The sequence below is a fragment of the Peromyscus leucopus genome, chromosome 8b (assembly GCF_004664715.2).
Source record: "Peromyscus leucopus breed LL Stock chromosome 8b, UCI_PerLeu_2.1, whole genome shotgun sequence".
Taxonomy (NCBI): Eukaryota; Metazoa; Chordata; class Mammalia; order Rodentia; family Cricetidae; genus Peromyscus; species Peromyscus leucopus.
The window spans coordinates 93,697,952-93,724,243 of record NC_051086.1 but is presented as its reverse complement, the minus strand read 5'-3'; the positions used below and the strand labels follow the sequence as shown (position 1 = coordinate 93,724,243).

Below are 26,292 nucleotides of genomic sequence, written 5' to 3'. Positions count from 1 at the left end.
GGAGCGGGGCGGGGAGGGAGGAGCCAGAGCGGCCGCCGCCTCTGCCGGAGGAGCCGCGGGGCCGCCACACTCGCCCCCCGCCCCCCCGCGCTCACTCGCACTCACACCCCGGCGCTGGAGGCGGGCGGCCCGGGCCCCACCGGCCCCCCATGGACGCCCCCCGCACGGGGCGCTGAGACCCCCGCGTCGTTGCCCAACTCGGTTCAGCGCGCCAAGCCAAGGTAAGGAGGAGGGAGCGAGGGGGCATTAATATGCAAATGCATCGCGATTGATTATGCAAAGCCGCGGGTCTCTGGCCAGCTCGTAGGCGGGCTGGGGGCGCCCAGGGGGTTCCCGCCGCCGACCTCTGCCTTTCCGGGCGCCCGGGTGACCCTGTCACAGCCCGAGAGCCAGCCGTTTACGCCCTGGGGAAGGGAGGTGCTGTTCAGTGGTCGGTGGGCCCCGGGGTTCGCCCGCGGAGATGGCGTCTGGGCCTCCCCTTCGAGGGCCCGCCCGGCCTCTGTCCGGCCGGTCTGCTGCGCATTCCCGGGCTGGGCCCCGCTGCCTGCCGAGGCTCCCCCGCCCGCCGCGCCGCGGTTTGTTTACGGTGTGCCAGAAGCCTGTCGTGTCCCCCCCCAACCCCCCAGGCAAGGAGGCCGAATGGCCTTTGCAAAGCCGCCTCCAGCTTCGGAGGGCAATGTGGGTGCGGCAGGGTGGGGGGGCTTGCATGGGCTGGGGGAGAGTGAGCCCCCCTCCCCTCCCTGCCTTCCCAGTTGAGCATGGCTTTCTGGTTGCAACACTCCTAATTGCAAAAACGCGGCGGGTGGGGTGGGGTGGGGGGGAATGTGAACGTGTAGTAGTGGGGGTGTACTCGATGGTCCCTGGATGATTAGGAGAATTGCTGGCCGGTGGTGGGGAAGAGAGGAAGGAATGGGCTCATGTTTTGTGTGTGTGCGTGTGCGTGTCGGGGTGTGTGTGTGTGTGTGTGTGTGTGTGTGTGTGTGTGTGTGTGTGCTCGCGTGCATGCTTCCCATGTTTCCCTCCCTTTGCAACGTGTCTCTGGTGCCCCTTTTCTGTCTAGGGCCCTCCCTTGTCCAGTGTGAAAGGAAGGCCTGGGAAGATGTCAAAAGCAATGGAGAGAGCCACCCATTTCAGGGACCGAAGGGGGGGCACACAGAAGGAAAGCCAGGGATATGGGAGCCTGCCCCTGAATGCTGGCTCTGGACCCAGGAGGGGGAGGGGATGAAGGGGGCCATTGTCCAAGATGAAGGGGGAGGCAAAGGTGACATGCAGACACAGATATGCCCACACAGACAGCCACATGCACACCCAGGGACACCCAGGCAGATTCAAGGACAGGAGCTTCTGGACACACCCACATGGGGACAAGGGAAGAGGCAGGCTGCCGCTGCTCGGTGGAGCTCAGAGGGGTTGGACACACCCACGGGAGACCGTGAGCAGAGAGAAGGCCTGTGCACATACCCACGCACAGGGTCACAGGGAGATGCTGTCACACACAGGGGCAAGGGGGAGTCGCTGTCACTATCTCATGCGTGCATGCATGCATGCGTGCATGTGCACACACAGCAATTGCCCACAGCCACACAATTACAAAAGACCCTGTCACTCACAAGCACACATGCGCTCACATGTGCCCAGTCATGTAGTCGTCATTGCTTGCCATGACAGTCACTCACTCAGCCAAACAAAAAAAAAAAAAAAAAAAAAAAAAAACCACAGCTACACATCAATACATGTGTACACAACTTAGCAACAAGTATTTTCCTGGATTCTTCTGTGGAGCTGAGGTTCTGTAGACAATAAAACCTCTACTACCGAGAAAATCAAATTCATCTGTATGAAAAGACTTTTCTGCATAATGGTGCAAAGCATGCATTCCTGATAATATAGTCTCATTACTGTCGGTTGCCATACCACCCAGTTACTAGATGGCAAGCTCCTTGAGACATGGGAGAATCTCTAGAAGAGCCCTGGATCCCACCCAGAGCCTAGCACAGTGTGTGCTCTGTAAACACTTGTTAATTGATTGACTGTGGGAACTCCAGGCACAGGTGCACTGCTTTGCACCTCAGTCTCACAGGTGCAGGGGCCATGCACAGGGCTCCGGTCTGCAGTCCCAGCTCCCAGCTGGCAGTGTCCAGATAACCCCTGCAGATAGACACAATGTAGCTGGGGCAGGGATGCACTTAAATGCACACAATCACAGACTATTCCCTCTGGCTTCTTTCTATCTTCCAGGCTCAGCCACTGTGTAGCAATGGGCTCCCCCCCCCCTTTAGAGAGACCGAGAAACAAGAGCAAAGTGGGGGCAAGGGGGTTCCAGAGGGCCGAGTCATGGGCCTGCAGCAGTGTCCAGTGACTTCCAGCAGCTGGGATTGTCCTGGCTGCTGGGGGAGGGGTGTCTGGGGAAGAGTTGGGAGTGGCTCTCTGGCTCTCTCTCTCTTCCCTAGCCTCTAAGCCAGTGGGGACCTAGCTGCCCCTGCTAGGGGCTGTTTGGCTGGGCCTTGCCCGCTGTCCCCCGCTGAGTGCCTGCCTCCCACTGTGAATCTGCCCCTTTTCTCACCTCTGGCCCTCCTGTCCAAACTTGGAAGCTTTCCTTGGGAGGCCGTATGCTGGCGAGTGTCTGCGTGAGTGAGGTGTATTTTTGACTTGGAATCTCTCTCTAACTCTGTCTGTATTTCTGTTGCTGTCTTGGGGTGTCTGACTCTCTTCTTGTGTCTCTGCCAGTCTGTAGCTCTCTCTCTCTCTCTCTCTTGTCCTGTGCTCGTCTCCGTTTCTGCCACGGCCTCTTTTCTCAGAGCTGGCAGGAACATTCTTCATACTTTTCCAGTTGTTAATGCTCAAATTCGGGCCCTCTGGCCCGCCCAGCCTGCCTCTGGGGTCAGCAGGAGGTTGGGGTGGGGGGTGGGGGTGCTCCGCTGGCTCAGGACATCCTGCGCTTCCTTGATGCTGCAGCTGTGGCTGGCCAGCAAGTTTCGGGGGCTGGGAATGGGGAAAGGGAGGGGAGTAGGCTTTGCTGCCTGTGCTGACCCCTCAAGCTGGCAGGCCCAGCCAGGGAACACCACCAGTTCAGTGGGAACACTTTAGGTTCAGGCTGCAACCCTCTGAGGAGGCAGTCAGGAGGCTCCTCCCCTAACTGGCCCAGGCGGGAAAACCATGCCCACCCCCCCACCTTGCACAGTGTCAGGAGTTGGCAGGACCCAGTTGGGTCCACATTAGGATTCATGATGGCCTTTCTTCACACCCCTGGCAGCTGAGACCCACCTCAGAGATGTCCCAACAGCTGTGTCTTCCTTGCCCGGCTTCAGGATTGGTTCTGAGGGTACAGCTGTGCCAGTTTCAGGGGGTGCTAGAACCCCACGTGTGAGAACAGAAAGGGTGGCTTTTTCAAGGAGGGAATTTGAACAGGGGCCACTGGCACAGGAGATCCAAACCCTCGGGGGCGGGGGGGGGCGGGCGGTGGACAAACATGCCTCGCTAGGCTCCCTCTAGCCTTGGCCTGCTTGGATGAGAACATATTAGTAACGAGTCCATCATAGAGTACTCATAGACTTCAACAGAAAGATAAACTGAGGTTTGTCACGGGGGATACATAGCCAGATGAAAGAACAGGGTATCCTTATTCTATCAAGTCATATTGCAGGTCTTAGGTTGTTGTGGTTAAAAGCGGGCTTTTGGGGGGTGGGGTTTAGCATGGGAGGGGGGGTGCTGGGTTGGGCTGGTAATGTCAAAAGAAAGACAAAAAATTAAAAAAAAAAAAAAAAAAAAAAAAAAAGCGGGCTTTTGTTGTTTGCTTTGGAGTTCAGCTGTCTAGGTTTGACTCCTAAATGCCTCCTGCGAGTTGTGTGACCTTGAGAAGGCTTCTTGCCTTATCTAGAAACTGGAGATGATGATATCTATCTCATCTAGCTTTGACATTTATAGTTGTTAAAATATATTAACTGCTTGGGAGGCTGAGGCAGGAGGATCAAGGTCAGGCTCATCCACATAGAGAGTCGAAAGAGGCCAGCCTGAGCTATGTGAGACCTCGCCTCAACGAGATAGACACATATACAACGCTTTGAAAGTGCCCAGTTCGGGGCTGGGGGTTTAGCTCAGTGGTAGAGCGCTTGCCTAGCAATCGCAAGGCCCTGAGTTTGGTCTTTAGCTCCAGGGGGAGGGAGGTTGGCGGGGGAGAAAAGAAAAGTGCCCAGTTCATAGTGAGATATAGTGAATGGCACAAGCCTGGTCTTCTAGCAGTGGCTGGAAAGCCGGAGGAAGGAAGACCAGGAGTTCAAAGCCAGCCTTGGACACATAGTGAGACCAGCTCAACTCCTCCCCCAAAATGCACCTAGTTCATGTCTGGAGACCCTAGGATGTCTGGTAGGAGTGTAGTAGAGATTTGGGTCTCCCAACCAGTACAGGAATGGGAATGGAAGTGAGTGGGGAGCAATGTATGTCCACCCACCTCACCGTTCACACATAACATCTCTGGCTCACAGGTTTTTTTTTCCTAACAAGAACTACGAGCCCACAGCAGACCTCTCTGCCCCTCCTCTTCTGACCCTCACCTTTTAATTTAAAAGGAGTCCTTGGCATCTCAGCCTGGGACACACCTCCTCAGCTAATGGCACATGTGCGTGAATGCCTGGGTGTCACCACGGCTCTCCTGGAACAAGTCTGAGTGTTGGCAATGAGAGGGACAGAGAGAAAGAGAGGGAGAGCACACGCGTGAACAAAAGCAGGGTCATCTCCACAAGCCTAGGAACCCGGAAAGGAGCCAGCGCCCTTCCTCCTGCTTAGGGTACCATCACCCCCGCTACCTACCAGGACCTAGTCCTGGCTCACAGATGCCAGATTCCCCCGGCACACGGTGCCCACGTGCTAAGGAAGGGCCAGCACATAGCACCTGGAGGTCCTGGGTCTGCCTTGGTGTCCCTTACTTGGCAGGGACTCTAAGAATCAGGATCCTCTTTCCCACAAGCCCCATTTCTTCAGCCCCTGCTCTTCAAGGTGAAGTAAGGACAATGAATGGGTCGTGTCGTGTCGTGTCCTGTCGGTTAGTGGAGGGACTTGGAGCCTTTGGTGTGAGAGACCGTCTCAATTCCAGTTCTCATGGCTGCAGAGGTGCTTAGGGAACTTTGGAGCCTCTTGAGGGGAGGCAGGTGTGGTGTGTGGAAAGAATACTGGCTGCGAGTTGGGGACTGGGTTTTTGCCATTCGCCAGTTGTATAACTCGGGGCCTGGCCTTTTATTATATATTACCCACTTAGGGTAAGGGTGAAGAACATAACATTGGGCGTAGGGCTATGGCTCGGTAGGAGGACACTTGCATGTGTGAGGTTCTAAGTTTGATCCCCAGCACTGCAAAAAAAAAGAAAAAGAAAAAAGAAAAAGAAAGAAAAAGAAAAAAAGAAAAGAAAAAAGAAAAAGACAAGACACATAAGGCAAGATGGTAGCATGTTCAGTCTGTATTACTGCCTGGCATGGTAAGCTGTTCCTGTGGCTTCCTCTCTCCTCCCCAGGCTGGCACATACCAGCCTGAGGATGCACGTGCCACCAGGAACCAGAGACAGTTCCGTCTCTCACCGAGACATCCGTGGCTCTCTCGTGCAGCGGCACACGTGTCCTGTTCTTTTGCCTGACAGGCAAGAGACGGGGTACCAGTGGGGACCGCCTTCCTGTTTGTTCAGAGGGGTCAGAAGTTCACAGGTAGACAGGGAGACAAAATGGATATTATTGTACCCGGAAATACTGCCCTGCTCCTTTGCTTTGGAGGTGGGCATTGCCCTGGAGAGAGGGAGTTAGGGTTCACAGGTTAGCGCCAGAGGCACAGCCACACCCACTCAGCAGTGGCACAGAGTGGTGGTGGTGTGGGCAAAGCGGCCGCCCACGTTCTCTTCCTCCTCCTCCCCTTTCTCTTGTAAAGAAGAGATGGGCTCCTGGCTCTGAAGCCCTGGCTGCCTGTTTCATTTTCTCTTTTACCAGGCATGGGGAGGAGGAGGAGGAGGAGGGGACAAGCTTTGGTAACTATCAGCATTTTCATACACATCAGTGAGTGGGTGTGTTGTGCATGCATCCATGTGAGAGTGTTTTGTGCATGTGTGGGCTGGGTAGGGCTCTGAATATCTCCTGGAACGGGTTCTGGAGCCCTGTAGTTCTGCGCATGCGGGATGAATGTGTGAGTCTGCACGTGTCCATGTGTGTGCCTGAGACTCAGCTGCATTTGCTCTGTTCTCTCTCTCTCTCTCTCTCTCTCTCTCTCTCTCTCTCTCTCTCTCTCTCTCTCTCTCTTTCATGCGCGCACACACACACACACACACACACACACACTCACACTCTTAATCTCTCCAATTCCATTCTCTCCTTCCTTCCTTTTCTATTCTCCCCCCCCCCCCTTTCTCTCCCTCTCTCTCCTCTCCAGCTCCTCCTCGGCCTCCCTCCCTCTGCCTCTGCCAGTTCTGACTGGGTGGGGGCTAGCTCTTGCCTCCCTGGGGTGCCTGGGAGAACATCCTGTCTTTCTTTCCCCTACACCATTCCTTCCCTTCCCAGGTGATGCTTCCTGTGGCTGGCAAGCAACTCCTGCCTTAGAAAGAGGGGAGTGCAGAGGGGGTACCCCCTAGCCTTGTGCCCATGATGCCATCTGGTGCCAGTGCCTTGGCCCCATGACATTCATGCCTCCAGCATTCAGCTGCCCCAGCTCCCAGCTCCAATTACCCCGTCGGCTGGGGGTGGGGTGGGGAGAATGCACTATGCCCAGGTTTTTTGTTTTTTTGAGGGGGGGGGGATGCGCCTGACTTCTTGGCGACTTAGATTTCTTGCTGGTTTTTCTGAAGGGAATCGGGAAAGGGGACCTGAAATTTTCTGAGGGTTGGGTGGACAGCCATCCATCACTAAGTGTGGAGGCTGGGCATGACCAGGGAGGTGACCTCCAGACGTAGCCCCCTTGATGCTTTATGGAATTAGCCTGGACTAGGGGAAGGGAGAAGAAGAAGCAGGTGGGTAAGGCTAGGGGGGAGTGGGTTGGGAACACAGTCTTTGATGTTAATACTGGGCATGTGGCCCAAGACAGGGCTACTGTTTATGTCTTTCTGTCTTTGACCTGCAGGGGGGGATTTCCTGTTATAGTCTTTGTGGTGGTTGGGGGGGGGGCGGACAGGGAGGATCCTTTGTTTAAGCAAAGAGTCTCCCTGTAGTGCACATCCCCCACCGAATCTCCCATTCCCTGGTTTTAAGGCCTACCATAGCTAGGAAATCTGACTTCTGGGTCACTGCTCTTAAGTTCCAGAGTGCTCAAGCAAGATCCCACCCCAGAGGTGCTGCGCCTCCCGGTCCCCACCCCCACCCCTATAAACTGCACCTAAGTCTGTGTGTGTGTGTACTTCTCTGCCACATCACACCTGCCAAATAGTCCCTGCCTTCCCGCCTTCTCTCTTTCCTGGCACTGGGATAGCAGAGAATTGGGTGGGGCAATCCTGCCCAATCCATACCTGAGAGCAGAACAGGGTATGGGTCTGGGGAAGGAGGGAGAAGTCCAAGTCCTGGGGGAGGCTTCTGTCCCGAAACAAACATGTGTTGCTACCCCATCTCCATAGATGCCCCCTACCTAGCCACTGTTAGGTCTCGGTGCTACTTGTGGGAACCCACGTTGGCACCGGGCACGCCTGCACACAGATGCCTGTTTGCCTGTGCATGCCCGTGTGTGTGTTTGGGCTACAGTCGCTGCCCTGGCCTCTCTACATTACCCTTGATGTTTCCATAGTGTGGCATCAGGACATCTATGCAGGATGACTGGGAGTCGGGGTGGGGGACTCTTCCCCCCATCCTAGTAGCAAGCAGAGGGGAAGGGGAGAGGGAGGTGTGAACCTACCCACAGCACTATTAATAGCCCACATGCCAGGCCACCAAGAACCAGCTGTCACCGTGGAAACCATTTCGACTCCCCCTCCCCCAGCCTCCATGGGGTGGGACTTAGGCAGGGCAGAAGCACCCCCCACCCATCTTGCTTTGTTACTTCCCTCTCTCCCTTTGTCCCTCTCTTTCATCTGCCTCGCCTTCCTTTATCTGCCCTTCCCATCTCACCCTTCCTCTCCCATCCTCTTTCCCATCGCTCCCTTCTTCCTTTCCCCCCACTTCCTTGACACCCCTAGCTCTGCCCACATCTCTACCTCATCTCTTTGTCCTTCCCTCTGTATTTTTCTTTCCCTCTTTTCCCATCATTCCCTTTACCTGTCTCTTCCTCCTTTTTCTCCCCTCTTTACAGCTCCCCAGTTTGTGTGTGTGTGTGTGTGTGTGTGTGTGTGTGTGTGTGTGTGTGTGTGAAGGATGGCTAGGCTTTCTTCAAAGCATTTAAGGACAAAGTTCAGGGGCCCCAGAAAGGTAGAGCCACAGCCCAGTGCAGAGCCTCGGAAGCGTGCACACTACTTGCTACTAGATGGTTAGGGGCAGGGTCGCCGCTGGCAGCCTCAGGAGTCGTTTGGGCATATCCCAGGGATCCACAGAACTGCGGCGTGGGACAGGCGGCAGTGGGAACCTGGCATGGTGCCCATGGATGCCGCATCGGCTTCTTGTCCCTGTCCCCCATTGCAGAATCACTTAAGCTTAATGAAATGCTTCCCCCTCGATGGGCAGCTTGCCCATGCTGGCACCCAGCAGCTCTCGTCTGACAAAGGAGTGGGTGGCCAGGCCGTTGGACAGGTGGGCCTTGCCGTCCCGCCGTCCAAAGGAGAGCCTGGACCCCACAGCTCCACCCTCTTTTGTCCCTTTGGGTCCGAGCCCCCTTCCCGGCCGCAAAGGCTGAGCTAGGAAGGAGCTGGGGACTATTAAGTCGGCTCCGGGGAGAGGAGAGAGGCTGCCCTTCAGGCTGGTTATCCTTGACGTAATACCCCTTCCCCACTGACCTTTTCCTGCCTGGAGCTGACATGGGCTCACATGGTTTGTGCCTTCCTGCATGCTGGGCCTCTGCCTGGGCTCTGTGTAGGCCCATATACGTCCTTGGAGAGGTTTTCAGGTGTCCCCAGGGGCTCCAGACTCTCACTAGGCGCCAGGCAAAAATGCTCTAAGAAGTGAGGCTAGCACCTTGACCCTCTTCCACGGCCAGGGGATAACCGTAACTTGGGCTACACCACCTGGCACCTGGGCACATTCAGCCCAGCACAGAGGTAAGGCAGACAAGGACCATGCCCCTCCCGCTGTGGGCACGTGCAAGCCTTTGGCAGTGCCCAGACACATTTGGAGTTAAGGCTGGGCCAGGGAGGAGAGAGGGGAAATAAACAGGATAGCTTAGATTGGCACTGCCCCACGTCTGCCTTGTAGCAACTGGTAGTGGTGGGATGCTGGGGGGAAGGGCACCTCCAGAGCTCTGGCCTGAGGCAGGAGCTTCCCATGCCACTGGCTCCTGCTGAGGTTCCCTGCCAGGCCCCGCCCACAGCTGCTAATACCCATTCCTACACACCCTGGCCTTCTTTGCCTGCCCCCAAGGCCCGTTCCCCAGGGCTGCCCCTCTCGGCTTGCCCACTCCTGGGTCTGCCTCCTCCCTTCCCTGGGGGCGCTTGGGCCTCCGGCTGGCGAGTGGATTTTTCCAGCTTCTGTAAACAAGTGGTGGCAGCGTGCCAGGCGGGCAGGAGACAGGCGGGGGCAACACCACAGCCAGGGTGTGCCAAGCACCGAGGCCTAGTCGGGGCGGTGGGGGGGGGGACGGGGTATGGGGGGGGTCGGGGAGGGAGACACCCAGACCCAAAGAGAGACAGAAAGAAAGAGAAAGAGAGATTCAGACCGACAGACAGACAGACTGACTGACTGAAGCCTTGCTGGGCACAGCCAGCAGTGGGGACAGAATGGTCTCTATTGTCCTGTCCTCATCACGCTCCTCCTCACTGTCGCCCCCCTATTCTCGCTAAGAGAGCAGTAGGCCCCAGTGGCCAGCCCTGGGCATCCCCACCCACTTCTCCTCCTCCCCCACCTCCACCCCTTAGGGCTGGCTACGCCATTATAAATTTATAACAGGAATTTCTCCACAAGCCAAGAAAAACTTGACCTACTTTCTTGATGGCTCCCTGGGCTAAGTCTCCCCACTCACTGCCCCCCCAGACTCCTGTCCAGCCCCCACTGCCCAGTCCTGGCCTGGGGGTGTCAGAGACAGACGGAGCCCCTTTTCTGTATAACTCCTATTTTTCCCACCCCAGGGGCTTGCATGAGTCCGGAGGCCCGGTCCTGCTGCCCTGCCCCTGCCCAGTGCCCTGCTTTATCTCTGCCCCCTCCTCTCGCCCTGACTCCTTATCAGCTCGTGGGGGTGGAGCAGGGGGCCTAAGCAAGGTCTCTGCTGCAGCCGCCCGCCACCACATGATGGAGTCGTCCGTGGGGAGCTGCAGCCTTTGCCCCTCCCATTTGCCCACACCTGCTTGTGCATGCAGACGGGACACCGGCGGCCTGCAGCCAGGGGCGCAGCGGGCAGCTCCGAGGAACTGGGGGTGGAAGGCCGGTCTGGCACTCTCTTCCCTCCCAGTAGCAGAGTAAGGCTGGCACAGAGCCAGGCTGTGACACTGGGACCCCTGAGCCACCAGCTTCCTAGCTGCATGAACTTGAGGGACTCACCAAGCTTTCTGAGACTTGGTTTTCCCCACCTGGAAAGTTCATTTCATTTTATTTTATCTTTTAATGTTATGCTCTTTTGTTTTTGATATAGAGTTCACTGTATAGCCCAGACTTTCCTTAGATTTGTGACAATCCTCCTGCCTCAGCCTCCTGAGTACTTGAACTATAGGCATACATCATCAAACCTGGCTCCATCTGGGAAATTTTATTTTATTTTTTTAAGACAGGGTCTCTAGCACAGACTGGTCTTAAACTCACTCTGTGACTAAAGATAACCTTGAACTTCTTTTCTTTTTTTCTTTCTTTAGTTTTTTCTTTCTTTTTTCTTTTTTTTTTTTTTTTGAGACAGAATTTTTCTATGTGTAGCCCTGGCTATCCTGGAACTTCCTGAAACTCACTCTGTAGACCAGGCTGGCCTCTCAAACTCACAAAGATCCACCTGCCTCTGCCTCTTGAGTGCTAGAATTAAAGGCATGCGCCCGCCGCCGCCGCCGCCGCCGCCACCACCACCACCCGGCCAACCTTGAATTTCTAATTCTCCTGCCTCTGGTTCCCAAGTGCTAGGATGACATACACGCCGGCCTCTTCCATCTGCAAAGTTCTCGAGCCCCCTTCCTAAGGCGCATCCTATCTGTTCAGTGGACACCAACACATGTTCGCTTCCTTCCTTTGCCGTCCTGATGGATGGCAGCCAGTCAGCTAAATCAGCTAATTCTCATCCTTACACTGGACACTGGGGTTTGGGACTTGGTGTGAGGGATTTAGAAACCCTTAAAGGGGCCAGGCATGGTAGGGCATACCCTGACTCCCAGCAGTCCAGAAGCAGAGGTAGATGGATTTCTGCAAGTTCTAAGACAGCCTGGTGTACGTAGTGAGTTCTGGTCTCAGAAAAAGAAAAAGAATATCCGTGAGGGGCAAGAGTTGGAGTTTCGCTCATGCACTGGAAGCAGAGAGAGTCCGTTCTCCTTTGTTTTTGTTGTCTCTCTCTTCTTTAATCCCAGCACTCGGGAGGCAGAGCCAGGCGGATCTCTGTGAGTTTGAGGCCAGCCTGGGCTACAGAGTGAGATCCAGGACAGGAACCAAAACTACAAAGAGAAACCCTGTCTCAGGGAAAAAAAAAAAAGTGTGGGCTGGGAACATAAGCCAGCGCTAGAGTTACTGGCTCAGCATACACAAGGCCCTAGGACATTCCTAATCCCTATATGCTATCCCTCTGCCCCACCCTGCCTTTGTGGGGGGACCCCCGCCCCGTGCCTGTGCTTCAGACTACTTATCTCTGATCCCCTCTTGCCTTATAACACTGATAAATCCTAAAAAAAAAAATCTTGGGTAAAGGGTGGTAACAATAGCTAATATTTAATAGGTGCTCATAAAAGGCCAGGCGTCTGTTTGAATGTGAGTATTTGAGACTAGTTACCTGCTGCAAAGATGACCTCATTCTCCCCCTCCTCCCTCCCTGTGTCTGGGGCCTGTGTTTAGCTCTCCAACTGTACCTGTGACAGAAGGTTATTCTGGTCCTGTTCCTGTACCTTCCCGCCATGCCCACTGCCATTTTGCTACAGGCCCCAGGAAGCTACTAAACATTTCCACTAACTCTTGCTCACTGACCCACCCCCATGGCACCTTCTTACCCTTGCCTCTCTCCTCTCTCCACAGATATCTCCCGGCAGGACAAGCCTCTGAAGACCTCCCAGCCCCTAACCCAGTACCATTCACCAACCCAGCTTGCCCCTAGCTCTCCCACCTGCCGCTCCCCGGCCCCTCCCACCACCCGCCCTCACCCCTTCGGGGCGCAGGGCATGGTGTGAAAGGCTGAGTACTGAGACGGGGTACCATGGGTGCTGTGCCCTAGGGCCTGGGTGGTGGGGGGTGGGTGGCCTGTGGGCGCGTGGGGGGGGCAGTGTGCCCACCCCGGTCTCTTGGCGTGCTGGAGGGCATCCTGGATGGAATTGAAGTGAATGGAACAGAAGCCAAGCAAGGTGGAGTGTGGGTCGGACCCAGAGGAGAACAGGTAATGACTGGGTCTGGCAAGCTTGGTAGTACCTACTCCTAGCAACAGACATGGATAGCTCTCGGGGCGTAAGAGAGCTGGTCTCTTTGAAGTAGCCCTGAAGACGGACAGGAAGCCTGCCGGCCCTGCTGCCTTGGTCCAGGGGCTGAGGGCATGTTCCTGTGTCTCAGAGAATTAGGCACTAAGCTTGAGAGATGCTTACTTCGAAGGGGAACGTGATAGGAAACAGAGTCATCACAGGCCACAGACTTGTGGCCCCTTCCTTGGTAGTGCTGGGCAGTCTCAAATGCCCCCCCCTCGTCCCCTCTCCCATTGTTCCCCTCACTTGAGCGTGTGTGATCCCTGCGGCCTTACCATTTTCTTCTTCTACCAATCATTCACCATCTGACCATCTGACCACAAACAAGCATGCTCGTCCACAAGCTGTGGTGCGCATAACATGACATTTCTGGGTACAGGCACCAACAACTCTTGGTCAGAGCCCACACTTCTTTTTGGAATCTATTGGCAACCCCCTCCTTTCACCACCCCACCCCCCACTCTCCCTTGCTCATGATCAAAGGCGGGCACTGACATGGTACTCCTCCCAGGAAGTGGAAGTGTGCATCAACTATGAAGGTTGTACTTACACATGGATGAGGCGTCACCCTGTACACACAACTAGGGAAGGGCTGCCTCCCATCTGCCTGCCCTAGATCAGTTCAGAGGGTCCCTGCCTTCTCGGGCCGCTCCAAGTGGCACAGAGCTCTGTCCCATTTGGCATGGAGTCCCAGGAGCTGGGTACAGCCTGTGCCTATGGCCAGGGGAATGGTGGGGGAGGGGCACTCTGGGGAGCAGTGTAGCTAGCAGTTGTCTAGGAGATCAGGTCCTGAGCCAGAAGGCCGGAAGTTTGGCCAGGCAAAGCCCTTGTGTTCAAGACTGGTTCTTTGGAGGGGCAGAAGTAGTGGATGGAGTTTGTGATCCTGTAGGTAGGGCACTGGGTAAGCCCCTTCCCCAAAGTCCCATGCTTAGACTCTGAGACAGACTGTCACCATGTAGCGATCCCTTGCATCTCCAGTATTTCCCTGCCAAGGCTTCCGGCAGGGCGGGGGGTGGGGGGGAGCCTGCTCTAAGGTCTTGGATAAAGGTAGACATGTATTAAGGTTCCTAGTCCCTCAGAATTGAGACACCTCTTCTCCTCCCGCTCCCCTCCCCCATGGATATGTACCACCTCGTGGCTGTGTGTGGAACTGCACCCAGAGGCTCTGAGCCTGGTGATATCTGAAGCCTTCTGTTCAGCTGGGACCTAGGCGGCCTGAGTTCGCCTGCACTCGCGCGCGCGTGCGCGCGCACGCGCACACACACACACACACACACACACACACACACACACACACACACACACACACAGAAGGCTGGAGGCAAGCCTGACCTTCCAGTCTTGTAGAAACCAGACAGGGGTAATCCCCAGGGTGTGTGAAAGCACAAGGCTGTCTGTGACCATGACCCTGTCCAAGGTCACTGTGTCAGTGTGTTGGGAGCTGCACCAGGCTGTAAGAGGAGGGGTTCTGCAACATGTCACACGCAGGGTGGGTGTGGAAGGTTATACAATCCTTGCATGCGTAGAGGCTTATGTAACCTGCATGTGCTGAGGTTACGTAACACATATGTGGAAAACCTGGCAACATATATGTGCTGTGGCTGACAGTTGCTAATAATACCTTGCATGGGGCAGCTCAGAGTCCTTTTCCTGGCCGGTTCCAGTGCTTGGTGCCACAGTGCGCAAATGGCACCTTAAGTTTCCATATAACATTTGTTATATGGAGGCCATGAACAGGGTGACCCTAATATTTTCAGTCAGCATGGCTTATTTAGCATGTGTGCATGACCTAGAAATTAAGCAACATGTTCACACAGGAGGGAGGGTGGCACTAATGGGTGCCTGACCAGGGGGTTTCTATAACACATGGACACATCCTAGAAGTCGTTTTTTAATACATTTGAGAATGCCCTGAAAATTGCACGAATTTGTAGACCCTAAAGCGTATTACCATACTTGGGTTTATACTGAAGGCTGCATAGTTATTCACATGCGTAGGTGTCATATTGCATATATATATATATCATACACATTCTAAAGGTTACATAGCTTTAAGAATATTCCAAGGAGCATTTCAGCATATTTGGCATACACTGAAGGCTTAACTATGTGGATGTTCTATAGATTGTGGGTGAAATGTGTATGTGTGTGTGTGTGTGTGTGTGTGTGTGTGTGTGTGTGTTGGGGGACTTTGGAACAATGCTTACATGTGAGACGTGTATGTATCTTGGAGTCTCGTAGCAGTACTTGTCTTTGTGAATGTGTTGGGGCCCTACACATGGTTTTGGTCCCATGCAAGCCCCTTATCTCTCCCATGCAGCTACCAGATAGCTAGACCTTTTCAGCTTTGTTAGCTGATGTAGAGGTGGGAGGGGGACGGAGGGAGCCAGGCGTGGGGGGAGCCAGGCATGGCCGGGGAGCCAGGCGTGGGGGGGAGCCAGGCGTGGGAGGGAGCCAGGCGTGGGGGGGGGAGCCAGGCGTGTGGGGGGGAGCCAGGCGTGGGGGTTTTGGGAAGCCACTTAGGTGAGAAGGGACTGGCCAAAGGTCGCTTTGTGATTCTTCCTACTTTGCCCCCCTGCAGCACCAGGTCACCAGATGGAAAGCGAAAAAGAAAGAACGGCCAATGTTCCCTGAAAACCAGCATGTCAGGTGAGCCTAGCTGTGCATGCATGCCCCTCTCCCCACCTCACCCCTACAGAGCAAGCACACTGGGCTCCTCCAAGACTGGGCCTGGAGCTCCTGTGTCTCGAGAGGGGACAGCCTACAGCACACGGGTGGGATTTGTATGGGGGTGAGACTGGTGATTTAAAACATATCTTGGCCTTTAAGGAGGAATTAGGTCAGGAAGGGGCCTCTTTCTCCCTCCCAGAACCTCCTCATTGAAGGATCCACCAGCCTCAGGGTGTCTGTTCTCCTAAGGTGGGGTGCTTCTTCTCCCAATTCCCTGTGCTATTCTGTCACTTAGGTATACCATTAAAAAAAAAAAAAAAAAAAAGCCCTAGCCAGGCCAAGTGTAAAAGCACCTACCTGCAGTTATAGCCCTTTAGGATACTGACATTGAAGGATTACCTGAACCCAGGGTTCAAAACCAGCCTGGGCAACATAGTAAGACCCAGCCTTAAGAATAAATAAAGACATGGAAGGAGGGGGTGGGGGAGGGCCACTGAATGGGCAGTCAGAAGAATGAAGGTTCCATATATTTGAAGGGAAAAGGATGGGAATCCCCTCACCCCCTCTACGCGTCCCGGGACTTCTTTCTACTTTGAGATACAGAACCTTTCAGTGAAGCTGAGCTAGGAGAAGAATGAGAGGGGCAGAGTCGGGTGGGCACCGTCTAGGAGCGCCTCTACCGGGCTCTCCACACCATGCCCACTGCCTCCACCCTTTCCCCCTTCCCAGGGTATATCCCTAGTTACCTGGACAAAGACGAGCAGTGTGTCGTGTGTGGGGACAAGGCAACCGGTTATCACTACCGCTGTATCACTTGTGAGGGCTGCAAGGTATGGACGAGCCGTCTCCTGTCCCTTCCCCAAAGCCCGAACCCCTTTGAGTCTCCACACCCGGCATGACAGTTCTATCGTTTTCTTCTCATTTATTCATTTGTGCCTTCATAATCTTCTCACGTGCCATTTGCCTGACCTCTCTGAGCCTCAGTTTCTTCATTTATAAAATGGGGGAAATTATGCTACCTGTGTCATAGAGTTAATAAGCAAATTAGATTAGATAATTTACCTGGCGCTACTTTAAATAACTGCAGAAGGATGGAAAAGAGTATGGCAGACGTAAGGATTAGGACTGTGATAGTCTTTAAAATAACGCCAAGCACATACAAACATTTACTAAAGGCCAAGCATCATCCACCCTTGCAATGTATTAGGAATAAGGGGTGAGAAGCCAAGAGTGGTAGTGCACACCTGTAATTCCAGCACGTGGGAAACTGAGGCATGAAGATCATGAATTCAAGGCCACCTTGGGAGATATCTATTAGGTTCTAGGCCAGCCTCAGCTATATAGGAAGACCTTGTCTCAAAAAAAGAATTTGTAGCACAGTAGTGCATGCCGGTAACCCCAGAGCCCTGGAGGCACAAGCTACCTGATGCCTGTGAGTTGAAGCCAGCCTGATCTGCCTAGTGAATACCAGACCAGCCAGGGCTACACAGTGAGACCCTGTGTCTAAAACAAAAACAAAAAGCATGAGGGGTGCAGTATGTGTCCTCCCCTCAAGCTGCTTGCAGTCTACCCAAGAAGCAATCTGCAAACAGGAGTCAGTGTCTTTCAAAATCTGGCTCAGAGAGGTTTGGCGAGATGGCCCTGTGGGAAAAGCGCTTGCCGCACAAGCATGAGGGCGTGGGTTCAGATCCCCAGCTCCCACATAAAAAGCCAGGGATGGCAGCTTATCTGTCTGTACTCCAAAACTGTGAGGCAAGGGCAGGGAGATCTTTGGGGCCTGCTGGCTAGCCAGTCTAGCTGGTCAGTGAACTCCATAGTGAGACCCTGGGTCAAATCCAACATGAGACCAAAAGGGTGAGGAGTGATTGAAGAGCACACTAGATGCTGACCTCTGTCCACCACACGTACACACACACACACACACACACACACACACACACACACACACACACACACACGGGGGTGGGGGTGGGGGTGGGGAGGACAGTATGATTCCCCGGTGACCTACAGCACTAGCTGTAATGCAGATTCCCAGGCTACGTACGCCTCCTACTTAGTCCAAACCTTACTGTGGCGGAGTCCAGGAATCTGCTTTTAACAAGTGTCCCGGGTGATCCCAATGTACTTGAAAAGGTGAGAACCCATGCTGAAGGGTCATGATGGGGACATAGAAGAAAAGATGACCAAATGTTCTTTCTAGCAGAGGGTCAAAGGCCACAGACTTGGAAAAGCCTATTAAATTCAACCAGTTTCAACCTGTATGGCTTTTCCAGGACCACCACATCTGCAAATGCAGGTCTTTCCAGAAAGAGATCATTTAGAAGTAAGTGAGACCAGGCATGGTGGTGCATGCCTACAGTCCCATATTCAGAAGACAGAAGTAAAAGGGTCAAGTTCAAGGTCATCCTTAGCCAAATAGTGAGTTTGAGGCTAGCCTGGGCTGCATAAGACCCTCTCTCAAGCTGGGTGGTGGTGGTGGTGGTGGTGGTGGTGGTGGTTCATGCCTTTAATCCCAGCACTTGGGAGACAGAGGCAGGTGGATCTCTGAGTTTGAGGCCAACCTGGCCTACAGAGTGAGTTCCAGGATAGCCAGAGCTACACAGAGAAACCCTGTCTTGAAAAACAAAACAAGACCCTCTCTCAAACTAACACACAAAGGTATACATACACAGTGCAGAAGCTTGAAGTTTCTCTCTCTTACTGTCAGCCAAACCAAAACCAGTTGAGATTCCAAGTTTCAAAGCAGTGTTCCTGGAAATAATAGTAGCAACAAAGTCAAGAGCAAGGGTCCTCAGCTCCAGGGACATCTGAGTCCCAGGGGAACATCCCCCAAAGACAGAGGTGCCCTGTCTCCACTTCTAGAGTTTGGTTTTGTAGGTCTAGAATGAGGCCCAGGAGTCTGTATCTTGGTGCGGTAATTTTAATTCACTCTAGGTCTGGACTCTCAGACCTTAATGTCTTCCAGAGAAGGCCCAGTTCTGGCCTCGAGGTTAAAAGTAACATGCATGGAAGACACATGCCAAGTGCAGGTCACATAGTGAGCAGGTGACACAGCGAGAGCAGCAGGAACCGACACTTCATGTTGCTGTCCTCCCGATTCTTCAGGGTTCTCCTTTTTTTTTTTTTTTTTTTTTTTGTTTTTTTTTTGTTTTTTCGAGACAGGGTTTCTCTGTGTAGCTTTGCGCCTTTCCTGGAACTCACTTGGTAGCCCAGGCTGGCCTCAAACTCACAGAGATCCGCCTGCCTCTGCCTCCCAAGTGCTGGGATTAAAGGCGTGCGCCACCAACGCCCGCCCCAGGTTTCTCCTTTAAAACAAAGACTAGAGCGACACATTTTTAAAAATTTACAAGCTATTAATGTTCGCACTCAGTGCATGTTCTTGAATATTGACCTTCCTATTTTATAAATCCTGTCTACACAGATAATAGGCAAAATAATATGGGGATGCTTTGGGGGGTCAGCATTGCTTTTAGTCATTCAGCAAGCCAGGCAAGATATTAATTAGACTTTCTAGGGCTGGCAATGTAACTCTTTTGGTTGAGTGCTTGCTTACTATGCAAAATCCCTGGGTTCCATCCTAGCACCACATAAACCAGCTGTGATGGCACATGCCTGTAATCCTAGCTCTCCAGAGGCCAGAAGTTCAAGGTCATGCATGGCCACATAGTGAGTTTGAGACCAGCCTAGGCTACCTGAGACTCTGTCTTAAAAATTATTTAAAGTAGATTTCCAAGGCCCTTAGAGCACCCACACCAGCCCAAGGCCCAATGCCGCCAACGACACTCACTGTTCTGCCGCCACAGACGCCCCTCATCCCTCGGCAGCCTGGTGCTAAGGGCATGTGTTTCTCAGATCCTTCGGCTGGGTAGGATCCAGCAATCCTGGGCCTACAGTGACATGTGGGTCCCAGGCGACACTTGCTTCCTTTGCCCCGCCCCTACTTGGTGAACTCTGTGGTCGGCTCAGGAGAGGAAGTCATAAGGGTGAAAGCCTGCTCCCTGTGCCCCCCACCCTAGGGCTTCTTTCGCCGCACAATCCAGAAGAACCTCCATCCCACCTATTCCTGCAAATATGACAGCTGCTGCGTCATTGACAAGATCACCCGGAATCAGTGCCAGCTCTGCCGCTTTAAGAAGTGCATCGCCGTGGGCATGGCCATGGACTGTAAGAGGCACCCATGGGGCAGTGGAGTCAGGCAGCTGTGGTGGGGCTGAGTGCAAGGGTGGCAGATTCCTTCCTGGGTCCCTTCAGGGCAGAGTGGTCCTGGTCAGGTCAGGCTGGTTGTAAAGTCTTGATCTCAGATCTGGGATCGGGTGCCCTCATCCCAAAGGAAATGGAATTCCTGGGTAGGCTTGATGCTTCTTGCCCTTAGAGGACCTTAGGGAGGGAGTTGTTGAGTAAAAACTTGGGTGTTGTGTGTCCCCAACCTAGCAGGGTTCCTGCACCCCAGGAAGGCACATCTAAATGAGGAGGGGCCCTTTCCTCAACTGTGGATTAGGTAGCAGGATCAGTTAGATCAGGTCGCCACAGCTCAAACCGGAACATTATTCCTCGGGCCAGCCTGCCTAGAGTTGACGTGGTCTCAGTGATTAAACATGGCTCTTATTGTGCCACCCTGTTACTAAGCGATTTGGGAAGTCACTTAACCTTTGTACCAGGACGAGAAATTTCTGAGCATCATGTGGGGGGCGGGGCGGGGGGAGGTTGCCATACAAAATGTCTTTTGCCTGTCAACAGTGGTTCTAGACGATTCGAAGCGGGTGGCCAAACGCAAGCTGATCGAGCAGAACCGGGAGCGGAGGCGAAAGGAAGAGATGATCCGATCTCTACAGCAGCGACCAGAGCCCACTCCTGAAGAGTGGGATCTGATCCACGTTGCCACGGAGGCCCACCGCAGCACCAATGCCCAGGGCAGCCATTGGAAGCAGAGGCGAAAATTCCTGGTAAGAAAGCATGCCCGTTGAGAGCGCAAAGGCTTGCTTCGCCTGGAACCCTTCTTGATTTAACCCAGCCCAAAGCTGGTGCTCTGGACCTGTATACGCATGCCTTTGCTTTCTGGAGCCTGTCTGTTCCATCCAGTGGGATGCTCTGTGAGAACCAGGCCTTCTCTTCCTCTGAATTCCAAGGCAGTCCCCACAGCGACTGAGGACATAGTCAACATAACAGTATTTGGGGGCAGCTGCAGGGATCCAGGTGTTGTGTTGAACCCTCACAGAACTGACTGCCAAGTGGGTGGTCAGATTGGAAGGAGATGGACCACTGGGGCCTGGCTCCCTGATAGAGTGTGCCAGGGAATGGAAAATGCACTAAGAGAATTTCCCCAGTGCCAGGCAGATGTTTTTGTAATGGACTGGTCGTGTGACTGCTCATCCTAATTAGCCGTGCTAGGCTTCTGTCTCTGAAGTGCTGGTGACTCTGCCTTCCATACAGACTTGGGGTAAGGACCGAAAGGAGCTGTGTAGAACAGGTGGCCAGCCTACAGCCAAGTGTCATGTTTCCAATCACTATGGCTGCGTTTTTTAGTGCAATTTATTAACTACTATTCTCACTACTCTCAGTATTAGCAAATTTCAAATGCTCTCCCTGGCCTCTCCCAAAGTTGAAACCTTGAGGCTGGAACAGTCAGGTCTGGGACTTCTCCCCCAAGCTGCCTTGGAGCTCCCCCTGGTGGGCAGGGAGTCTCAGTGAGTGGTTGCCAGGGGTCTGCAGCCCCAGCTGACCCTCCTCTCTCCCTCCAGCCGGATGACATTGGCCAGTCACCCATTGTCTCCATGCCGGATGGAGACAAGGTAGACCTAGAGGCCTTCAGCGAGTTTACCAAGATCATCACCCCGGCCATCACCCGTGTGGTGGACTTTGCCAAAAAACTGCCCATGTTCTCCGAGGTGAGTAGCAAATGGTACCTAGGGTCACTCCCCATTGGGTCACACAGCCTCACTGGGTACTCCTCCGATGTTCCGAGGGAGTGATTCTTGTAGACCAACAGATATTTAGCACTTGTACACACACACACACACACACACACACACACACACACACACACACACACTCCCAGAGTGACCATTGTACCTCCAGGCAGCATGACTCATCTCTTCATTCTGCATAGCACTAACTGGAAATAGGCTGCTTCACCAGCTGTGGGACCTTGGCCAAGTTACCTAAGTGCCCTGTGCTTTTTGGAAGAGGCCTGGAAGAATGAGGGGAACCTCACTCTTGGGCATAACTGTGAGGCTCCAGTGCCGTAGTGCGTAGGTGGGCGTGGCCCAGCAAAGAGGTAGCGGAGATCGCGGGGCGTGGGGAGGACGTACTGAGTGGTCTGTGGTCCTGCTGTTCCACAGCTGCCTTGCGAAGACCAGATCATCCTCCTGAAGGGGTGCTGCATGGAGATCATGTCCCTGCGGGCAGCTGTCCGCTATGACCCTGAGAGCGATACCCTGACGCTGAGTGGGGAGATGGCGGTTAAGCGGGAGCAGCTCAAGAATGGCGGCCTGGGTGTAGTCTCTGACGCCATCTTTGAACTGGGCAAGTCACTCTCTGCCTTTAACCTGGACGACACGGAGGTGGCCCTGCTTCAGGCTGTGCTGCTAATGTCAACAGGTATCTTGCCCCGCGTGTGGCTGAGAGGTCCCAGAAGCTCTCAGGGGCTCTGGCGTGTATCTCCACCCTAGGCTTCCCGCTTGCCCGCTTCCTTAAGTTAGTCTTTCCTAGGCACTGTGATTTCACTCCCCGCTCCTTCTCTGTAACCCTGTCCATCCTCTGTCCCCTCGACCGTGCTCTTATTATTTTATTTTTTAATGAATTTTTTTCCCCTCACGTTTGGTCTCCAGACTATTTATTGCCTTTGACCCCCAACCTTCCCTCTGCCTCTGTTCCTCCTCTGTCTCCAGCTTTCCTCTCTTAATGACATCTCTCTGTTTCTCCTCCTTATTATCCCCTGGCTCTCCATGCGTCTCCCTGAGCCCCAGTCCCCCAGTCCTGTTAGGGTGCTGCTCCTACCCATGTCCCTCGGTGCTTTTTTTTCTTTGTTTTTTTTTTTTTTTTTTTTTTTTTTTTTTTTTTTTTTTGGTTTTTCGAGACAGGGTTTCTCTGTGTAGCTTTGCGCCTTTCTGGAACTCACTTGGTAGCCCAGGCTGGCCTCGAACTCACACAGATCCGCCTGGCTCTGCCTCCCGAGTGCTGGGATTAAAGGCGTGCGCCACCACCGCCCGGCTTGTTTTGGTTTTTTTGAGACAGGCTTTTGTAGTTCTGGCTGTCCTAGAACTCCCTCTGTGGACCAGGCAAGCCTCGAACTTAGAGAGATCTGCCTGTGTCTGCCTCCTGAGCACTGGGATTAAAGGTGTGCACCACCACTACCCAGCCTCTCAGTGCTATTTTCTTCCCCTGGTCTCTCCCGGGCTCTCTGCCTCGGTGTCCCTCCATGCCCTCCCGAATGTTTCCTCCTGTGCTTCTCTCAGCCCTCAGCACTCCTTCCCTCCTCCCTGCAGACCGCTCCGGCCTGCTGTGTGTGGACAAGATTGAGAAGAGTCAGGAGGCGTACCTGCTGGCCTTTGAGCACTACGTCAACCACCGCAAACACAACATTCCACACTTCTGGCCCAAGCTGCTGATGAAGGTGACTGACCTCCGCATGATCGGGGCCTGCCACGCCAGCCGCTTCCTCCACATGAAAGTCGAGTGCCCCACCGAACTCTTTCCCCCTCTCTTCCTGGAGGTCTTTGAGGATCAGGAAGTCTAAAGCCTCAGGCGGCCAGAGGGTGTGCGGAGCTGGTGGGGAGGAGCCTGGAGAGAAGGGACAGAGCTGGGGGCTGAGGGAGAACCCCCCCCCACCTCTTCTCTCCTTCCTCCCATCCTTGGATAGATGCAGCTCCCATATACCCCTGCACTGCCCAGTCCCCTCAGAACCTCCAGCCCTCACACAGGGCAACAGATGAACTTGCTATGAAAGACAGTATGGGAGGCTGGGACCTAAGTCCTAGAGTTCCCGGGAACCCCCAACCTCTAAGAAAGTAGGGAAAGGGAGGAAGAACTAAGAGGGGCAAGCCATCCTGATTGTAGGGTCAGGAGGAATGAGGAATAGGGGCAGATGCCCTCACTCACCCCTAGACACACAGGAGAGCCCTGCCAAGTTCCTTGGCCTAGATTCCCCTTCAGGCCACAGGTCTCTACTTCCCCAAAAACCTGGGTCCTGGCTGTAAAGGACAGCTTGGCTTGGCTTAGCGCCTCCCCTGGAGGCTAAACATGGTAGTCATCCTAACTGCACTTTGGAAAGCAAGTAAGGGGAGACTATAAATGAAGAAAACCCAGACAGACAAAAAACAAAACAAAAAAAAACAAAAAACAAACAAAAACAAAAAAAAAAAAGAGAGAGCGTTAGAGAGAGAGAGAGAGAGAGAGATGATATTAAGTTATTAGCTGAGGCTGGTCCAAGGGGAAGGACCCCCCCCTTCCCACCCCCATGCACTTTGAGAACTGCCCTTCTGACCCCCAGAGAGAAACGCCCCCAGCAGACCTACAAGGGTAGGGCTGCTGACTAGAGCTGTGAGCCCTAACACAACAGGGTCCTGGCGCCCCCCCTTGCCTTGCCCCTCCCCCCGTGCCCCTTTGGCACCGCACCCCAGTCCTTCCTCTGCTCTCTGCCACTCGTGCCCGCTGAGTTCCATCTACCTCTCACGCTGGATGCCAGCTGGCCCCTCACCAGCCTGCCCTGTTGCCCACACAGCTCCCCCTTTCAAGTGCCCAGCCCCAGGGGCCTCCTGTTCCCCCTCCTCCTATACCTTGGCACCCCCACACAGGAAAAAACTGCGGCCCGGGCTCCTTCCCTCCTCATATCCTGCAGTATTAGCTACAGTCCAGATGCTGCTGCATGGGGGGTGGGGTGGACGTGTGTGTCTCCCAGAAGCCCCGCCCCTGTGGGACTCTTGTTTCCTGTCCGTGTTCTGGGCTCCCTTTGCCCTTCTTACTGACTCCCACTTGATGCACTAACCCAGACGTAGGGCAGGTTGGCATGCAGTGGGAGTGTTTCTGTCAGTGGCACTTAGGGGCCCCGGGGAGGAGGCAGTTGGCACACTCCTCCTGTTTTCTTTGACGCTCGCTTGCTCTTTAGGCCAGCCACCCCTCCGCCCCTGGGACCCTTCTCCCCTCTCCTTTTCTAATTCAGGGACTTTGGCTTGAGCCAGCTCCCACCCACTGGTGAGGAGTGCTCTGTTGGTCTGCACTTGGGTGAGCTGCCCTCCGAGTCCTCCCTCCCCCTCCCCCTCCCCCTCCTCCTCTCTTTGACTACACGCAGCCCGCGCCTCTGCAGAGAGGGAGGGAGGAGGCGGCCCTCCCCCCGAGTGGGAGGGTAGGGAGGAGAGGGAGAAACAGAGCAGACCAGTGGCCCTGGGCTCAGGGCTGCATGTCGGCAGGGATGGATGGGTGGACATAGATGCCCCCCGGAAGCCATGGGGAATGGGGCAGGGGGGGCGGGGGCGGGGTGCCAGGGCTTCCTGCGCTTTGCACTATTGGGGCAAAAATGTCTTAAGCGGTGGGGAACCTGCCACCCCACTCTGACCCTCAGCCTGCCACAGCCCCTACACACACACACACACACACACACACACACACACACACACACACACGCAGAGGAAGGCAGTGCTTCACTGTCCCCAGGGCAGTGTCCCCCGCCGCCACTGTCCAGGTGTTCCAACTGGGCAGAGGGCCTGGGGGGGCCACCTCCTGTCACCTGTGCATGTGCCTGCCCCACCCCTTGGGGCCTCCGGGCCACCTGTGTCCTCTGTCTCTACCTTCTTTCTCTCTCCTGGGGTACTGACTTCCGTATTCCTCCAGTCCCGTGGGGAAACCTTCTCACACCTTCCCCCATAACCTGGGGGCCCAGTGGGGTTCCTGACCTTGCCTGCTGTCCCCCTCCTTCCCCGGCTCCCCTCTGCCCTGTCCATTCCCAGTCTCAGCCATGGGCATGGCCTCTTACAGGCACTTGGGAATCCCCTCCCCTCCCCCGAATCATATGAGCTGTGAGCCCCTTCCCCGCAGCCCTTCCCCTCCCCCTCAGTGACGTGGCGTGTATGTGTGTGTTCCTGTGTGTGAATGTGTGAGTGAATACACGTTGTGGGAAGGAGCCAGAGAGACTCAGGAGTGCCACGCACCTGCTCTAGAGAGGCAGCTGTCCCAGTCCCTGCTGTGGAAGTGGGGGACAGGGCCCTCTCCTGGGGGCCATTGGTGCTAATGGGGGGATGGACTTGGCATGGGTGCTTAGCATGCCTTCCCCCAGTGTTGGCCCGGGGCACTAGGGCAGGCCGGGTGGGGCAGCGGGTGCAGTATTGATGGGAGAAGGTTGGGGGGGCCAGGCCAGGACAAAGGGGTGCCAGAGCCATGACCACTACCTGCCCCTACCACTGCCTCTCCATCTCAGTATTCCCCCCTCCCATCACTTATAACACACATACCTCATCCAGCCTCCTCCCTGCTCAGACTTGGGGAGGGTGGGGGAGGAGGAGCCCCTACCCCTTCCCCGGGGGGTGGGTCTGCAGGGCTGGGAGAGGGCAGGGCAGGGGGTGTGACACAGACACCGTCCACTAGGGGGAAATGTACTTCCTGCCCTAGGAACTCCTGGGTGGAGGAGGGGGGACACTACCCAGAGGCGCTACTGAATGTATGAGAAGCTGGTGCTGGGGTGGGGGGAGGGGGTTTATGGCTAGAAAACAGGGAAGGAGATAGGTCCCTTCCCCAGGGACGGGTGGGACCGGTAGGGGTGACTTGAGGGGCTCCTACTCCTGCCCTACAGTTGACAATCAGTATGTCTGTTATGTGCGATTTTTCACCCCATTGTGTTTTGGGTCAGGATTTTAAAGAAAGATATTTTTATGGTAATTGTTGCTCGTCTATTTTACTACATATTTATGTAATAAATATATGATGAAAATAACCCCCGTGGGCACCCCCCCCTTAGACGTGTGTGCTGTTTC

General features: G+C 54.5%; 1 protein-coding gene across 1 annotated transcript; it reads left to right on the top strand.

Moving 5' to 3' along the window:
• Thra (thyroid hormone receptor alpha) lies at positions 1-26,252 on the top strand. The gene is made up of 9 exons (XM_028889604.2): positions 1-221; positions 12,228-12,582; positions 15,243-15,310; positions 16,061-16,161; positions 19,348-19,495; positions 20,069-20,274; positions 21,070-21,216; positions 21,670-21,928; positions 22,816-26,252. Exons 2-9 carry the CDS (start codon positions 12,530-12,532, stop codon positions 23,064-23,066), a joined length of 1,233 nt encoding a protein of 410 aa, XP_028745437.1. The 5' UTR covers positions 1-221; positions 12,228-12,529; the 3' UTR covers positions 23,067-26,252.
• Positions 26,253-26,292: the final 40 nt, after the last annotated feature.

What these genes read in the sequence shown, in the direction of transcription:
- Thra (XM_028889604.2), top strand. Translation starts at nt 12,530, where the DNA reads ATGGAACAGAAGCCAAGCAAGGTGGAGTGTGGGTCGGACCCAGAGGAG. An exon ending in CCTGAAAACCAGCATGTCAG is followed by an intron (nt 15,311 to 16,060) that starts GTGAGCCTAGCT and finishes CCCCCTTCCCAG; the next exon opens with GGTATATCCCTAGTTACCTG. An exon ending in AACTGCCCATGTTCTCCGAG is followed by an intron (nt 21,217 to 21,669) that starts GTGAGTAGCAAA and finishes GCTGTTCCACAG; the next exon opens with CTGCCTTGCGAAGACCAGAT.